The sequence below is a fragment of the Tachyglossus aculeatus genome, chromosome 26 (assembly GCF_015852505.1).
Source record: "Tachyglossus aculeatus isolate mTacAcu1 chromosome 26, mTacAcu1.pri, whole genome shotgun sequence".
Lineage (NCBI taxonomy): Eukaryota > Metazoa > Chordata > Mammalia > Monotremata > Tachyglossidae > Tachyglossus > Tachyglossus aculeatus.
In genome coordinates this window covers 230,516-244,538 of record NC_052091.1, presented here as the reverse complement: position 1 = coordinate 244,538, position 14,023 = coordinate 230,516, and the positions used below count along the sequence as shown (strand labels likewise).

The window sequence follows — 14,023 nt, the reverse complement described above, 5'->3', positions numbered from 1 at the left end:
ATGGCTAGAGGGTAGGAAACAGAGAAGGAACCTGTGAAAGAGACTGAAAATGACAGGCCAGAGAGATAGGAGGAGAACCAGGAGAGGACATTGTCTGGGTACTTAAGGGCTCATAAGGCCTGGAGTGCTTAGGTACATATCTTACGTACCCTATTACTTCCTCTTATCTGTAATTTATTTTTGTGCCAGTCAACCCTGCTACATTATAGACCCCTTGGAGGCAGGTATCATCTCCACCAACTCTACTCTCCCAAGTGCTTGGCCAGTGCTCTGCACAGAATGGATAATCAACAAATATTATTGATTAATTGACTGAAGAGAGAAGTGTAGGATGGAGTGAGCTGGTGGCGAGCCTAGCAGCTGCTGGGCAGGAATTTCCGCTTGACACCTGGGGAGAGGGGAAGCCACCGGTGGTTTCGAGGAGGAGTGAGATGTGTGCTGAGGGGCATTTCATGAAGGTGATCGGGGCAGCAGCGTGGAGCCTGCACCAGACAGGCCAAATGGCTGGAGCAGGGAGACCCGTGAGAAGGCCGATACAGCGCTCGTGCTGGGCTAGGGACTAGGGTCGGGGAGAGGAAGGGGCGGAACCGGGAAATGTTGTCTAAGAAAAACTGACACAATTTAGCAGATGAAGGGAAGCGAGAGCCAAAAGATGGGGAGATGTCACTGATGACCCCAAGACTGCCACCTTTGGACATAGGGAGGATGAAGTTGTCATCTGCAGAGATGGGGTGCGGGGAGAGAAGCAGGCCTAGGGGCAGGCAGGGGAAGACTACAGTTTGGGCACATTGAGTTGGAGTTGCCTCCTCGACTCATCTCTCTCATTCAACCCACATATTTGATCTGTCACTATAGCCTGTTGATTCAACCTTCTCCGATCACTAAAATCCACCCTTTCCTGTCCACCCAAACTGTTACCACATTAATCCGAGACTTATCCTATCCTGACTTGGTTACCATATTAGCCTTCTTGCTGACCTCCCTGCCTCCTGTCTCTCCTCACTCCAGTCCATATGTCACTCTGTTTCCCAGATCACTTTTCTACAAAAACATTCAAGCTATGTTTCCCCACTCCTCAAGAACCCTTAGTGGTGGCCCATTCACTTCAGCATCAAACAGAAACTCCTTGCCACGGGCTTTAAAGCATTCAATCCCCTTGCCCCTCCTACCTCACCTGCCTACTCTCCTCCTATGACCCAGCCCGCACACTTCAGTCCTTATATGCCAACCTTCTCACTGTATCTTGATCTCATCTATTTCACTGCCGACCTCTCGCCCATGTCCCGTCTCTGACCTGCAAAGCCCTCCCTGATCATATCCAACAGACAATCAATCTCCCCACTTCAAAACCTTATTGAAGGCACATCTCTGAGAGGCCTTCCCCGACTAGGCCCTCCTTTTCTCTTCTCCCACACCCTTCTGTGTGGCCTTTTCGTGCTTGGATTTGCTCTCTTACGTCACCCCTCCCTCAGCCCCACAGCACTTACATATCTATAATTCACTTATTTCTATGAATGTTTGCCTCCCCATCTAGACTATAAACTCACTGTGGGCAGAGAATCTGTCTACCACTCTGTTCTTTTGTTCCGTCCCACGTGCATGATTCAGTGCTCTGCACACAGTAAGTGCTCAATAAATACAACTGTATAGGAGCCGGCAATAGAAACAGAGGTGGAAAAGCCCTCATCTTTTCCCACAAATTCAGTCCTGACCAACCTGGCCCTCTGCCTCTCCCCCAGATTCAGTCCTCACCCTAATCTGGCCTTCATCCTCCCTCCCGAATTCAGTCCTGACCTCAACCTTGCCCTCAGCCTTAGTCTCCCCCGAACCTGGCCTTCTGCCACTCCCCCAAATTCAGTCCTCATCTCACCTCACCCCACCCTCAGCTGCTTACCCAAATTCAGTCCTCACCCCACCTTGCCCTCAGTCTCTCCCCGGAGTTCAGTCCACCCATACCCTGCCCTCAGCCTCTCCCCCAAATTCAGTCCTCACCTCCGATCCCACTCCACCTGTCCCAGACTATCACTCCCCATCCAGACTCTCTTCCTTGCCACGGTGACCGAATCGTTGCTGTCCACGCCGGCCTGCCACCAAACTGGACCCCATCACCCTGGCATCCACGCGTCCTTCGGTGGCTCACACCCCCCTGCCCCAAGCCCTGGGTCACCCCTCAGGCCACTCCCTCGGCTCTGGCGCCCCTGCAGCTGAACACGGCTGCTGGGATTTTGGTGCCGGCCCCACTTCTATCACTGCATCCTGTTTGCTAGAATGTGGCCCTCTCTTCCGCTCGCCTGCTCCTCCATCCCGCCCCCATGGACTCCCTCGTCCCTGAGCCCGCCCACCCACCATTCTGATCCTTTAACTTCCAACTCCTCTGATGTGTTGTCTACATCCACTGACTCCACTGTTTCTCCAACTCTTATCTTGACTCACTAAACCCTTCCCTCTTCCAAGATGGCACACTGCAAGATCACCGAAGACCACCTCATACCCACTTCCAGCAGGCTCCTCTCTGACTCACTCCCCCTCTCAGCCCCCTTTGGCCCGGGAGCTCCCTCTTCGGCCCGAACGCCATCAGATTTTGGTTTCCTCCATGTGGTTGCTGCCTGGCTCCCCTCCCACCACTCAGACTGGTTCCTCCTCATCTGTTTCTTTTGCCGGCTCCTTTTATGTCTCTCCCGGCTAACTGAGGGGATCCCGCAGGACTCTGTTCTTGGTCTCCTACTCCTTGCAGTCGACTCCCATGCTCTCAGGGAGTTCATCTCCCAAGGCTTCAGCCACCTTGTCTCTCTAGCCTTGACCTCTCAACCTAACCTAAAATCCTTCATTTCCCTTAGCTTTCAGAACTTGTCTGTCAATCCCCAATACTGAGTCCCTGCCATGTGCAGAGCCCTGTCTAGATGCTTGGGAGAGTACAATTAAGTTGAAAGACAATCAGACTATCCTTGAGAAGTTTACAGTCAAGCAGGGGAAAGAGACTCAGAAATGGGGAACTGGACATGTGCATCGGGTTTGTGTTTCAATAGTCGGGTCTGTGAGTCAGTGTGCACCAATGTGTACCAAATGCCACGGCAGTTGCGACTGTGCTACTGGGGAGCCGACATCCAAAGCGCTAAGGGACCATTGGTCAGATATGACCTGAGTGTAGCTGAGAACAGTCATCATCTGTGGGCCTCACCGGTTGGACCGGAAGTAAGCTCCTGGAGGGCAGGCCCTGGGTCTCCTCCTCCAGCAAACACCTTCCCCTCCCCAAACGCTCAACATTGTGTTCTGCCCACAATAGGCACTCAGTAAATACCACAAACCCCTTGCCCTGCTGTAGGGCTACTGTTTAACCAACTAAGTTTTTGCTGTGAGGCAGTTTTAACTGGGGTCCTGCTGTGGTGATTAGCAACCACTTCCCCTTCTAGATCCTGCAACATCCCCCCTACACCCACCCATGCTCAGAGAGTGGAACTGATTTGCCTAGCTGCACTGGGGCAGGCCCTGGGGACAGGGACGGACATAGATGTCAAAACCTGTCAAGTGTGTCTCCTGCTTCCCACCCTCACCACCCTCGCTTCTCCCCACACCAACTCATCAATGGAAGCGGGGGGCATAGTTTGGGAGGACTTGGTGGGCAGTGGGCTCAAGAAAGGTATGATGGGCACTGAGTCGGGGGGGAGCCAGTGGGCCTGGGCATCGAGGAGCAAGGGGGACCGTGGACAAAGGAGTTGGGCCACTAAATGGGTGACAGACTGTAAGGAGCAGGCAAGCGGGGGCGGCGGGGGCAGTGAGCAGGGGCTGGAGGTGCTGAGTGTACGGGGAGGAGGGGGCAGCAAGCAGTGAGCCAGGGGGCTGGGGAGTAAGGGGGGTAGCAGAGTGCTGGGGTACGGGTTCTGGGGAGTGGACTGAGGGGTCATTGGGCCGAGGAAGGGAAGTGAGGGGTGGGGGGGGGGGGGTTCCGGGAAGCGGGTTTTACCTGCAGCTCCGGTCCTGGCCGCGTCTGAAGGGGAAAAGGGTACTGGGCAGGGGAGTGGAGGGAGGGGCGCCAGGGAAGCCATAAAGGGGGCGGGGCCCGGAAACGGGGGGCGGGGCTGATTCGGGCTGTGTGTGTGATTGTGAGTCACTGGGGATTGATTACTGGGTCTAGACGTGACTGTGTTTGTGCAGCTCTGTGTGGATGCCGCGCGTCCTGTGCGTTCGTGTGTGTGTACACAGAGGTGGACGCGCGTTAAATGCACCCATCTCCCCGGCCGCCCCCCCCACCCGCGATGCGGCAGGACCACACGGAACCGAGCCGCCTCGGACGCCTTTACTGTCGAAAGGGATCCATCCTGCCGCGCGGGGGGCACGGCGGACACGGGGGGAGGGGCCCCGGGGGCTGGGGCCAATAAATACCGCGGAGCCCGTCGCCGGCGGCACGGGCGGTCGGACTGGGGGCGGGGCTGGTGGGCAGGTAGGTCGGCAGGCAGGTAGGTCGGCAGGCGGGCAGGCAGGCAGGGGCGGGCGGTCCAGGGAGGCGGCGGAGAGGCCGGGGGACAGGCTGCTTGGGTCCCTGCCAAAGCCCAGCGCCCCGCCGCCGGAGCTAGGGGCCCTGCCGCCTCGGCGCTGAGAAATGGGGCGGCGGCGACCGGAATCTCCGCGGGCTTGGCCACGGCGAGGCTGCTTGGGCAAACAGCAGCCCGAGGTCTCCGGTGCTGTAGTTCTGGTCCCGGTCCAGGGCCCCCTCCCGCCGTTCTGGCTCCGCCTCTTCGGACCCTGGCTCCAGCCGGCCTGCGGGGCGGGAGGGGGGGAAGAGCGGGGGGTCGCGACCCTAAGCCCAAGCCCCTCCCCCGCCCCCGCGACGGCCGCTGTCCGCCGACCCCCAGCCCCGGGGACCCTGGCGTCTCCCGCGCCCCGGGACCCACCTGCCGCTTAGTGGGTCTGCAGGGGAGAGATGTGCTGAGGCTGACGGAGAAGGAGGACGAGTCACGGGGGCACAGGGCCGGAGTTGCGGGGAGGGGACGGGGGACGGGGGACGGGACTGGCCTAGCCACTGTTTGTACGGTAGTGACCGACTGAGCGGTTTCCCCTGCGTAACGGACTTGCGTTTGTCAGCCTGAGGTCACCACAGCCGCACAGAATTAATAACCGGGATCCTGGGGCCATGAAATAAGGGGAGGGCCCTGCTCCCGGCTCCTCTTTCCGCTTTTACCCCTTCCCTCCCGGTCCTTCTTCCCTGTCCTCCCCACACCCCCCGATCCCGGACTGTCTTCGGGCCTCCCCCTCCCCAGTGTCTCTTCCCAATCACCCCCCCCACATACACACACTAAACACACACACACACACACACACACACACACCCCAAGGCCCCGCTGACCTCGCCCTTGCCCCGACCCGGGACGCGGAAATCGCTGCTGCACAGAACCGGCGGGAGCTCGGCGGGGCCGAAGCTGGGACTTTCCGGTAAGTTTTTCCTTGGGGAGGGGAAGAGGGAGGGCTCGTCGGGGTCAGCCGGCGGCCCTCTCCCCTTGCCCTCTCGCCCCCCGCGCCGGTATCCTCACCTCCGGCGAGTCTGAGTGATGTAGCAGACGACGGCGATCAGGATAGCGAAAGCGACCACGGCACCCACGGGCCCAATCTTCGCCCACATCAGCCGGTCTGTGGCGGAGAGCGAGCGCGGGGTCCGAGGGTCGCCGGGGGCTGGACGGAGCCCGACTCCCCCCCCCCACCATCCCGCCCCTCGTCCCCGTCCCGCCCGGCCCCCGGCCCCCGCTCACGGGCTCCCTGCAGGGGCAGCTCCAGGGTTTGCGCGCCCAGGCGGTTGTGCGCGGAGCAGATGACGCGTGGCGGCTGGGCCAGGCCGCGCAGGGTGAGGACGCTGGTGAGCAGCAGCCCCGCGCGCTCCGCGTAGACGAACTCCCGCTCCGTCTCGTTCATCGTCACGTTGCGCAGCGGCAGCTCGAAGGCCACGGCGGCGGGCGGGTTGGCCCGCACCGAGCAGACACAGCGGAGCGCTTCGCCCCCCGCCGCCGCCGTCGTCCCCCTCGACGCCGCCGCCGCCGCCGCCGCGCAGTGCGAGTCCGGCTGGATCACGGGCGCGACTGCGGACGGGCGGGAACGGTCAGGCGCGCGGGGCACCGGGACTGAAGGGCGGGGGAACACCGGGCGGGGGACTGTCGCGGAGGGGCGGCGAGGCGGACGCCCTACTCACACTCCACGGAGATGTTGAAGGCGCTGGCCCGGCGGCCGTACTGGTTCTCGGCCACGCACCAGTACTGGCCTCCGTCCTCAGCCGTGACGGCCGGCAGCTCCAGCAGCAGGTGGCTCTCGTAGATGCCGGTGGCCAACACCTGGTCCTCGCGGACGATGCTCAGGATGGGGTCCGGATTGCTCTGGGTGGAGCACAGGACCGACACGGCCTCCCCCTCCGCGGCCACCACCGACCCGTTCACCACCGGCGTCCAGGGCGCGTCTGGGTCGGGGGAGGGCGGTGGAGATTAGGGGAAAGGGGCTCCTTTGGACGTCACCGCCGCTCCCCTCCTGCCAGGCCCCTAATAATAGGAATTGCAATTGTGGGTGGCAGTTGTTAAGCGGTTACTAGGTGTCAGGCACCGTTCTAAGCGCTGGGGTGGATCCCAGCAAATCAGGCTGGACACAGTCCCTGTCCCACATGGGGCTCGCAGTCTTCATCCCCGTTTCACGGCCGAGGAAACTGAGACCCAGAGAAGTGAAATGACTGGGCCAGGGTCACGCACCAATCAATCTGCGCATCAGGCAGAAACTCCTCACCCTGGGCTTCAAGGCTGTCCATCACCTCGCCTCCTTCTACCTCACCTCCCTTCTCTCTGCCAGCACCCTCCGCTCCTCTGCCGCTAATCTCCTCACCGTACCTCGTTCTCGCCTGTCCCGCCATCGACCCCCGGCCCACGTCATCCCCCGGGCCTGGAACGCCCTCCCTCTGCCCATCCGCCAAGCTAGCGCTCTTCCTCCCTTCAAGGCCCTGCTGAGAGCTCACCTCCTCCAGGAGGCCTTCCCAGACTGAGCCCATTCCTTCCTCTCCCCCTTGCCCCCTCTCCATCTCCCCATCTTACCTCCTTCCCTTCCCCATAGCACCTGTATATATGTATATATGTTTGTACATATTTATTACTCTATTTTACTTGTACATATCTATTCTATTTATTTTATTTTGTTAGTATGTTTGGTTTTGTTCTCTGTCTCCCCCTTTAAGACTGTGAGTCCACTGTTGGGTAGGGCCTGTCTTCATATGTTGCCAATTTGTACTTCCCAAGCGCTTAGTACAGTGCTCTGCACACAGTAAGTGCTCAATAAATACGATTGATGATGATGAAGTGGTGGAGCCAGAATCAGGCCCCAGGTGCTTCTGATTTCCAGGCCCGTGCTCTACCCATTAGGTCACTCCGCCCCCCCCCCCCCCTCAACGTACACATGACCGTGAGCTCGAGGGTCTGGTTGGCGTGGCCGAAGGCGTTCTCCGCCAGGCAGGAATAGAGGCCGTCGTGCTCCGGGGTCACCTCGCCCAGCTCCAGGGCCAGGCTGGCCGTGACGGCCTCGCTCAGCACGCTGTCCTCCCGCAGCCACGTGAGCAGCGCGGGCGGGTTGCTGTCCACCGCGCACAGCAGCGTCACGCGGGAGCCCTCCGTGGCCTCGACGGACGAGTTCATCTCCACGATCTGCGGCGGGTCTGGGGGCCGGGGGGGGGGGGGGCGAGGAGTCGAGGGGGCGGCCCCACCTGCACCCAACAGTCCCTCCACGGCTCCCCTCCGGCCCCCCGCCCCACACCCCGGCCTCGTCGCCGGCCCCGCTCACACTTGACGTCCAGGCTGGCGTAGCCCTGGAATTGGAGGGTCGTGTTGGGGTAAGAGACTTGGCAACCGAGGCGGTAGCCGTTCTCCGCCCGGCTGGGCACAAAGCGGAGCAGGGAGGTCTGCAGCCACGTCCCCGCGTCTTCCCGGACCCGCGCCAGCACCGCGGGGGTCTCCAGCCCGTCCTGGCCCAGCCAGGTCAGCGAGGGCCGCATCTCCGGGCAGTTGTCAGGCACGACACAGCTCACCTCCACCGCGCTGCCCTCCACCACCTCCGCGGGGACCACGATGCCGGGCGTGTCTGCGGGGGCAGACGCACCTCCTCGCACTCACGGCACACGCCCCGCACCCCGGCCTGGGCGATGGCAGGGGCAAGGCGGAGTGGGAGTGGGCGGCGCGGGGCCCTCCCCTCGGGAGGCCGCCAGTCTGATAGGACACGGACACACACCGGGGCCGAAAGGGGCGTTTCTGCCCCGCACCGCTGAGAAGCGGCGTGGAAAGAGCCCGTGCTTGGGAGGCAGAGGTCATGGGTTCAAATCCCGACTCCGCCCATTGTCAGCTGTGTGACTTTGGGCAAGTCACTTAATCAATCCTATCTATTGAGCGCTTACTATGTGCAGAGCACTGTGCTAAGCGCTTGGGAAGTACAAATTGGCAACATATAGAGACTTAACTTCTCTGGGCCTCAGTTCCCTCGTCTGTAAAATGGGGATTAAGACTGTGAGCCCCGCGTGGGACAACCCTGATTACCTCGTATCCCCCCCCGGCGCTTAGAACGGTGCTTTGCACACAGTAAGCGCTTAATAAATGTCATTATTATTATTATTATCATCGGGAAGCGGTCGCGGCTGCAGGCCCCCGGGCCCCTTCCCTCGGGCCCGCCCCCCCCAACTCGCCCCCACATTCCCGAGCCCCGCCCCCGCGCTCCCGAGCCCCACCCCCCGCGCTCTCCGCCCCTCACCGACGACGGCCAGCGTGCTGTGCTCCGAGAAGCTGTACTGGTTGTAGCCGCCCAGGTCCCCGCGGAAGTAGTACTTGCCCCCGAGCTCCGGCGTCAGGCGGCTCAGGTGCAGCGTGCAGTCGCGGAGGCCCAGCTCGCCTAACAGGCGGCTGCGGCCCTGGAAGCTCTCGTGCACCACGTGGGTGCGCGACTTGAACACCACGGGCGGGTAGTTTTTGGGGTACGGGCTGTTGAAGTACCAGACGCCGTGCACGACGGCCGGCCGCAGCTCGTCCGGGAAGTCGAAGCGGCAGGGGATGGTCACGCAGGTGCCCTCGAAGGCGGCGATGGAGGCGGGCATCCAGGCGCCCCACTGGCCGCCGCGAGAGGCTGGGGGCGGGGGCGAGGCGGGGCGGCGCGCTCGACGGGGGGGGCGGCGCCGGGCACCCCCCCAACCCTCCCCCCCCCCCCCGCAGGCGGGTTCGCCCCTTGCTCTCGCCGACGGGGCGTCATCCCTCCCCCCGCCCCCACGGCCCCCGGCTACCTGCGATGATGATCCAGAAGAGCGGCAGGGTCGTCAGGTACATCATGGTGGCGGCCGGGGGGCGGGCGGGCGAGCGGAGGAGGAGGGGCGTTGGGGAGAATCTAGACGGATGGGACGTGCGCCTGAGAAACGGCTCCAGACTCGGACCCCCGACGCCCGACCCCTCACCTGTGGCCTTGGGGCCGCGATTCCCTGAAGCCTCCTGCCTGGAGTAGCCGACAGAAAGGGGGGCTGGAGAGGAGAGCCCCTCGCCCTCCGCCCTCCGCCCCAGCTCCGAGGCCCAGGCGCCGGGGAAGCCGCCCACGGGGCCCGGCCCGGCTGCCTGCCTGCCTGCCTGCCGGCCTGCCTGAGGCTCGGGCCGGGCCTGGGCGGCCGCGACTCTCTCCTCAATGGGCCCGTTTCACGGGGCGAAATTCCCCGCGTGCCGAGGGCATTGTTGTCGACTCCTCTCCTCCTCCCCTCGGACCCTCGGGGCCCGCACAAAGGAGGCCTGTTCCCCGGCGGCCGCGGAGAGAATCCGCCGCGGGGCGGCCGTCGGGGCGGGGCGGGGCGGGCCGAGGCCGCGGTGGAGGGGGAGGCGGTGCGCGGCCGCCGCCATCGGGGGTCGGAGGACGGTGCGCGGCCGCGGCCGTCGGGGGGGGAGGGATGCAGCGCGCCTCCGCGGACGTCTGGCCGTCGGGTTTGGGTGTGTGTGTGTGTGCGGCACACGTTCGCGTCGGAGGGCGGTGCACTGCGTGTCCGTGGCCGTCGGGTCTTGCATGGATTCCGACCATGGGCCCAGCCGCTCCAGGCGGAGGGCGGAGGTTAGAGAGCAGAGCTGCTTATCCAGGGTGGGCTTCCCCCACTCCTAGCCGCCCAGAAGCCCCTCGGTGAGGACGTGTGCTGCTGGCTCTGGGGAGCAGCTCAGCACCCAGCAAACAGGAACCAACCCACCGGATTCCTCCTCCTGCCGCCCGCGCCCCGGCTCGGTCCGGCCCGACCCTGGGCCCACTTACCACGCCGACTCGCAGGCTGCTTGGTCCCCGGCTCCGGCTGCGCCGACCTCGGGGTCTACCCGTGCTGCCACCCCTCCCCTCCCCTGCCCGCCCTCCTGGGGTACCAGGGGCCGCCTGCCTCCAGCACGGCTCCTCCTCTGCCCCGGGGGAGCACAAAGGGGCCCTTGTGCCATCCTGAGATTGGACAGCCGGACGCCTGGGTCCCACCGCCCGCCCCTCCCACCGGCCGCAGGACGAACACGGGCTTAGAGGAGTTGTTCTGGAGCGGGGGCCTTGGACCCTCTCAAGCCTCAGCCCCGGCCCCACTCCACTCCCGGCAGCCGCCATTCAGCAGAGCACTGGCCCAGGTGCCCGGCTTGACTCCTATCCTGGGCACAACCCGGGTAACATCTCATCTTATCTCCTCTGCTCACCCATCATCACACACACACACACACACCACACACACACACCCCCGACTGCCACCCAACTACTTGTGGGCATTAGTGCTTTGTGTGTGTTGTGGTAGGGGCCGGCGCCGTGCGAAGGGGGGGGCGGCGGCGGGGGTAATGTTGCGATTACCCATCCCTGTTCTTTGGTACCTTCTCCTACCTCAGAACCCCTGCCCAGAACTACTATCCTATCCCAAGCAAGTGCTCAGCACAGGTTCCCGTGCACACCTAAGGTGCTCCCTCAGTCCTGTTGCTTGACTAACTGACGGACTGGACCTGGCCCTTGGGAGAGGTCCATCAAAATGAAAGATCCCATCTTTCCTGAGACCCTTTGGTGCCGGGCCCCTTCTGGGCTCTGCTCTGCACACAGTAAGCGCTCAATAAATACGATTGATTGTCGGGGCCGTTTCTGGGCTGAAGTGGTTTCATGGGACAGGCAGGCTGCAGGGCTCCAGAACCCTCACTGGTCTCGGTGATGACCTCACTGCTCTTGCCAGCGCCGCACGGAGCCTCTCTCAGGGCGCAGACTCCTCCCACTCCCCGAGCTTGGCACTGTGCCCCATTTCTCCCCTCCCCAACTCCCTACCGCTCCGCCCGACTCTACCGCCGTCAGGGTGCGAGGGGAAACGAGACGAAGCATCTGGAAAAACCTTTATTGCTGAGGCTGGGCTGGACATATAAATATGGACTGGGACGGGATAGGGCGGGAAGGGCAGCGAGGGCCCGGGTTCGGTCCAGGTCGTGTCGGGGCCGATATGTGTTTGGTCTGCGTCTGGTTCCGCTCCGTCCCGTCCGGTCAGGTTCGGCAGCAAAAGCCGCAGTCCCGGTTCCGGCAACAGCCGCAGCAGAAGGAGCAGATGGGGAAGTGGGAATTGTGTCTCCGGGTTCTCTGGAGACGGGCCTGGGGTTGGGAACAGTGGAAGGGGTGATTGGTGCGTGGGCGTGGGCCGTCAGCCCCCTACCCCATTCCCTACCCCCACCATATCCTCACCCGGGCCGCCGGGAGTCCTCTCTGCACCCCTAACCCCTACCTTATTCAGACCCAGTCTCTGCCGCTGCCCACTGGGCTGTGGGGCCCGGTTCGGGACTCACCATGAAGCCTTGTGGGACTCCTGCCGTCCCTGAGATCGGGGCCAATCTGTCCGCTGTTTCCTGAGCCTGAGTAGGGAGCAGCGGAGTGAGGGCCCCTGGCCCCCCAAGATGCGGTCCCCCACCAGCCCGGTCTTTCTGGCATCCCCTCACCTGCTCGCTGGAAGTGGGTGCGAGGCTGGAGCACAGCGGGAGCAGGAACAGCAGGAACAGGAGAAAGAGGAGGAAGAGGGGGCGGCCGTGGGTGAAGGGTCTCGTAGGTCGAGCCATCGTAGTTGTCGTGTCTGTCTCGCCGGGTCTCTGTGCCTGACTGTGGGTCGCCTCCAGGAGCGAAGGCCCCTTTTATGAGCCCCGAGCTGTACCCCCCCGGCCCCGCTCCCCCCGTTTCCAAGAAGGCCAGGGCACCAGGGCAGATAAGCGAGAACCGGAGACCGCGTCACCCCTGGGGGCGGGGGTGACCCAGAGTCACACACAGACTCGCGCGCTCATGCCGTCATGTCTGCCCCTCGAGCCCTGACAGTGCAGTGCGCTGGAGGGTGGCTGGGGGGGCGGACACAAGTAGGGCACAGACCCAGGTGTTTTGTTGACTGTGATGCTGGAACATTTGGGAAGAGGGGGAGGCCTCCGCCTGCTCCACAACTGTTGACCCATGTGCTGTTGCCACCCTCTGTGCACCCTGGGAACTCCCCCCGCCGCCCAACCCCCCCGTCCTGGCCCAGGGCCCTGTAGACAGACAGGCGGCAATGTGGGGGCAGAGGGATGGACAGATGAGGGGATGGGTAGCCAGAGGCTGGGAAATGGATAAACACAGGTGGGAGGAGCGGGAGCAGATGGACAGGGAGGCCCCTAGGTTTCCAGTCCATTTCACAACTCTCAGGGCTGGGGTCAGGGGTCGCAGCCAGAGGCGCCAGGCCTGAAGCTCGAGGCGTCAGGCAGGCGGGCCAAACCTGCCCGGTCCTTCCCCACCTCAGACTCGGGGTCACGGTCCAGTGACAGGGGGCGGGCCGAGTATGTGTGTGTTGGGGGTCTGGGTGTGCAGCCCTCCCCTCCACTACAGCCCTGACTGTGGGACTCAGAACGGGCGCAGTGGTAATAATAATAACGTTGGTATTTGTTAAGCGCTTACTATGTGCCAAGCACTGTTCTAAGCACTTGGGGGGGATTCAAGGTAATCAGTGTTGTCCCACGAGGGGCTCACAGTCTTAATCTCCATTTTACAGATGAGGGAACTGAGGCACAAAGGAGTTAAGTGACTTGCCCAAAGTCACACAGCTGACAAGTGGCAGAGCTGGGATTAGAACCCACGACTTCTGACTCCCAAGCCCGGGCTCCTTCCACTGAGCCACACTGGTGAGTGGAGAGGGGATGGGGATGGAGCCCCCGCCCCTCCATCTAACCCCATGACTGACCAACTCATAGCTGGGAAACTGTAGGGGTGGGGAGGGAGGGAGGGAAACAGCAGGGGTCAAAACCCCCCTCTCCTTGTGACTGTAGGACTCAAGGCTGGAAGACTGGAGTGGAATAGGAGGGGGATGGGGGGATGGAAACCTGGGGATCCAACCACCCTTCTCTCCCTTCCCCCCTCCTATGACTGCAGGACTTAAAGGGGGCATAGAGAGGGGCACAGGAGGCACACAGTTCCCTCCCGATGCTCGCAGGATGGGATGGGTGGGAAGAGGGTGTCACAGGGAATGGAGAGCCAACGGGAAAACAGACTCTCCTGTTTTCCCTATCACTGTAGCCAACACCACTAACCGCCCGATCTCACAAGCCCGTACCTTTAGGATTGTCCTCAATTTATCAGTCTCATTCATAGCCCCATATCCAGTCTGTCACATATCCTGGCCTACCTTCACAGCATCGTTAAAACCCACCCTTTCCTCCCCATCCAAACTGCTACTACGCTGATCTAAGCACTTATCCCATCCTGCTTTGACTACTGCATCAGCCTCCTCATTGACCTCCCTACCACCTGTCTCTCTTCACTGCGGCCCTTACTCCACTCTGCTGCCCTTTTTCTAAAACAGTTAGTTCATTTTTCCTCATTCAGGAACCTCCAGTGGTTGTCCATCCACCTCTGTGTCCAGTAGAAACTCCACAGGATGGGCTTTAAAGCACTCAAATAGCTTGCCCACCCGACCCTCCAACCTTACCTCACAGATCTACTACAGTCCAGCTCGCATACTCCGCTCCTCTAACACCAACCTATTCACTGAATCTCAGCCTCATCTATC

At 62.2% G+C, this 14,023-nt stretch overlaps 2 protein-coding genes across 3 annotated transcripts; both read right to left on the bottom strand.

Moving 5' to 3' along the window:
- Window positions 1–4,664: 4,664 nt before the first annotated feature.
- Window positions 4,665–10,319, bottom strand: MAG (myelin associated glycoprotein). Of its 2 annotated transcripts, none has more exons than XM_038766877.1 (11): window positions 10,270–10,319; window positions 9,275–9,480; window positions 8,752–9,120; window positions 7,795–8,091; window positions 7,412–7,669; window positions 6,176–6,436; window positions 5,742–6,065; window positions 5,526–5,622; window positions 5,342–5,438; window positions 4,890–4,929; window positions 4,665–4,755 (listed from the first exon to the last, which is right to left on the bottom strand). In XM_038766877.1, exons 2-10 carry the CDS (start codon window positions 9,318–9,320, stop codon window positions 4,897–4,899), a joined length of 1,782 nt encoding a protein of 593 aa, XP_038622805.1. In that variant the 5' UTR covers window positions 9,321–9,480; window positions 10,270–10,319; the 3' UTR covers window positions 4,665–4,755; window positions 4,890–4,896. The 2 variants fall into 2 exon arrangements, with proteins under 2 accessions (XP_038622805.1, XP_038622806.1); XM_038766878.1 differs by having other exon boundaries at window positions 9,275–9,375; window positions 10,270–10,301.
- Window positions 10,320–11,337: 1,018 nt separating this feature from the next.
- On the bottom strand, window positions 11,338–12,099 carry LOC119945755 (hepcidin antimicrobial peptide). The gene is made up of 3 exons (XM_038766911.1): window positions 11,943–12,099; window positions 11,793–11,858; window positions 11,338–11,601 (listed from the first exon to the last, which is right to left on the bottom strand). Exons 1-3 carry the CDS (start codon window positions 12,057–12,059, stop codon window positions 11,497–11,499), a joined length of 288 nt encoding a protein of 95 aa, XP_038622839.1. The 5' UTR covers window positions 12,060–12,099; the 3' UTR covers window positions 11,338–11,496.
- Between the last annotated feature and the right edge of the window lie 1,924 nt (window positions 12,100–14,023).

Coding starts and splice junctions, on each gene's coding strand:
- MAG (XM_038766877.1), bottom strand. CDS start 9,320: ATGATGTACCTGACGACCCTGCCGCTCTTCTGGATCATCATCGCAG. Junction 6,437..7,411: donor CCTCGAGCTCACGGTCATGT/GTACGTTGAGGG, acceptor CCCCCGACCCAG/ACGCGCCCTGGACGCCGGTG. Junction 5,439..5,525: donor ATCACTCAGACTCGCCGGAG/GTGAGGATACCG, acceptor CCCCTCCCCAAG/GAAAAACTTACCGGAAAGTC.
- LOC119945755 (XM_038766911.1), bottom strand. CDS start 12,059: ATGGCTCGACCTACGAGACCCTTCACCCACGGCCGCCCCCTCTTCCTC. Junction 11,859..11,942: donor CACCCACTTCCAGCGAGCAG/GTGAGGGGATGC, acceptor CTCCCTACTCAG/GCTCAGGAAACAGCGGACAG. Junction 11,602..11,792: donor GAGTCCCACAAGGCTTCATG/GTGAGTCCCGAA, acceptor TCCCAACCCCAG/GCCCGTCTCCAGAGAACCCG.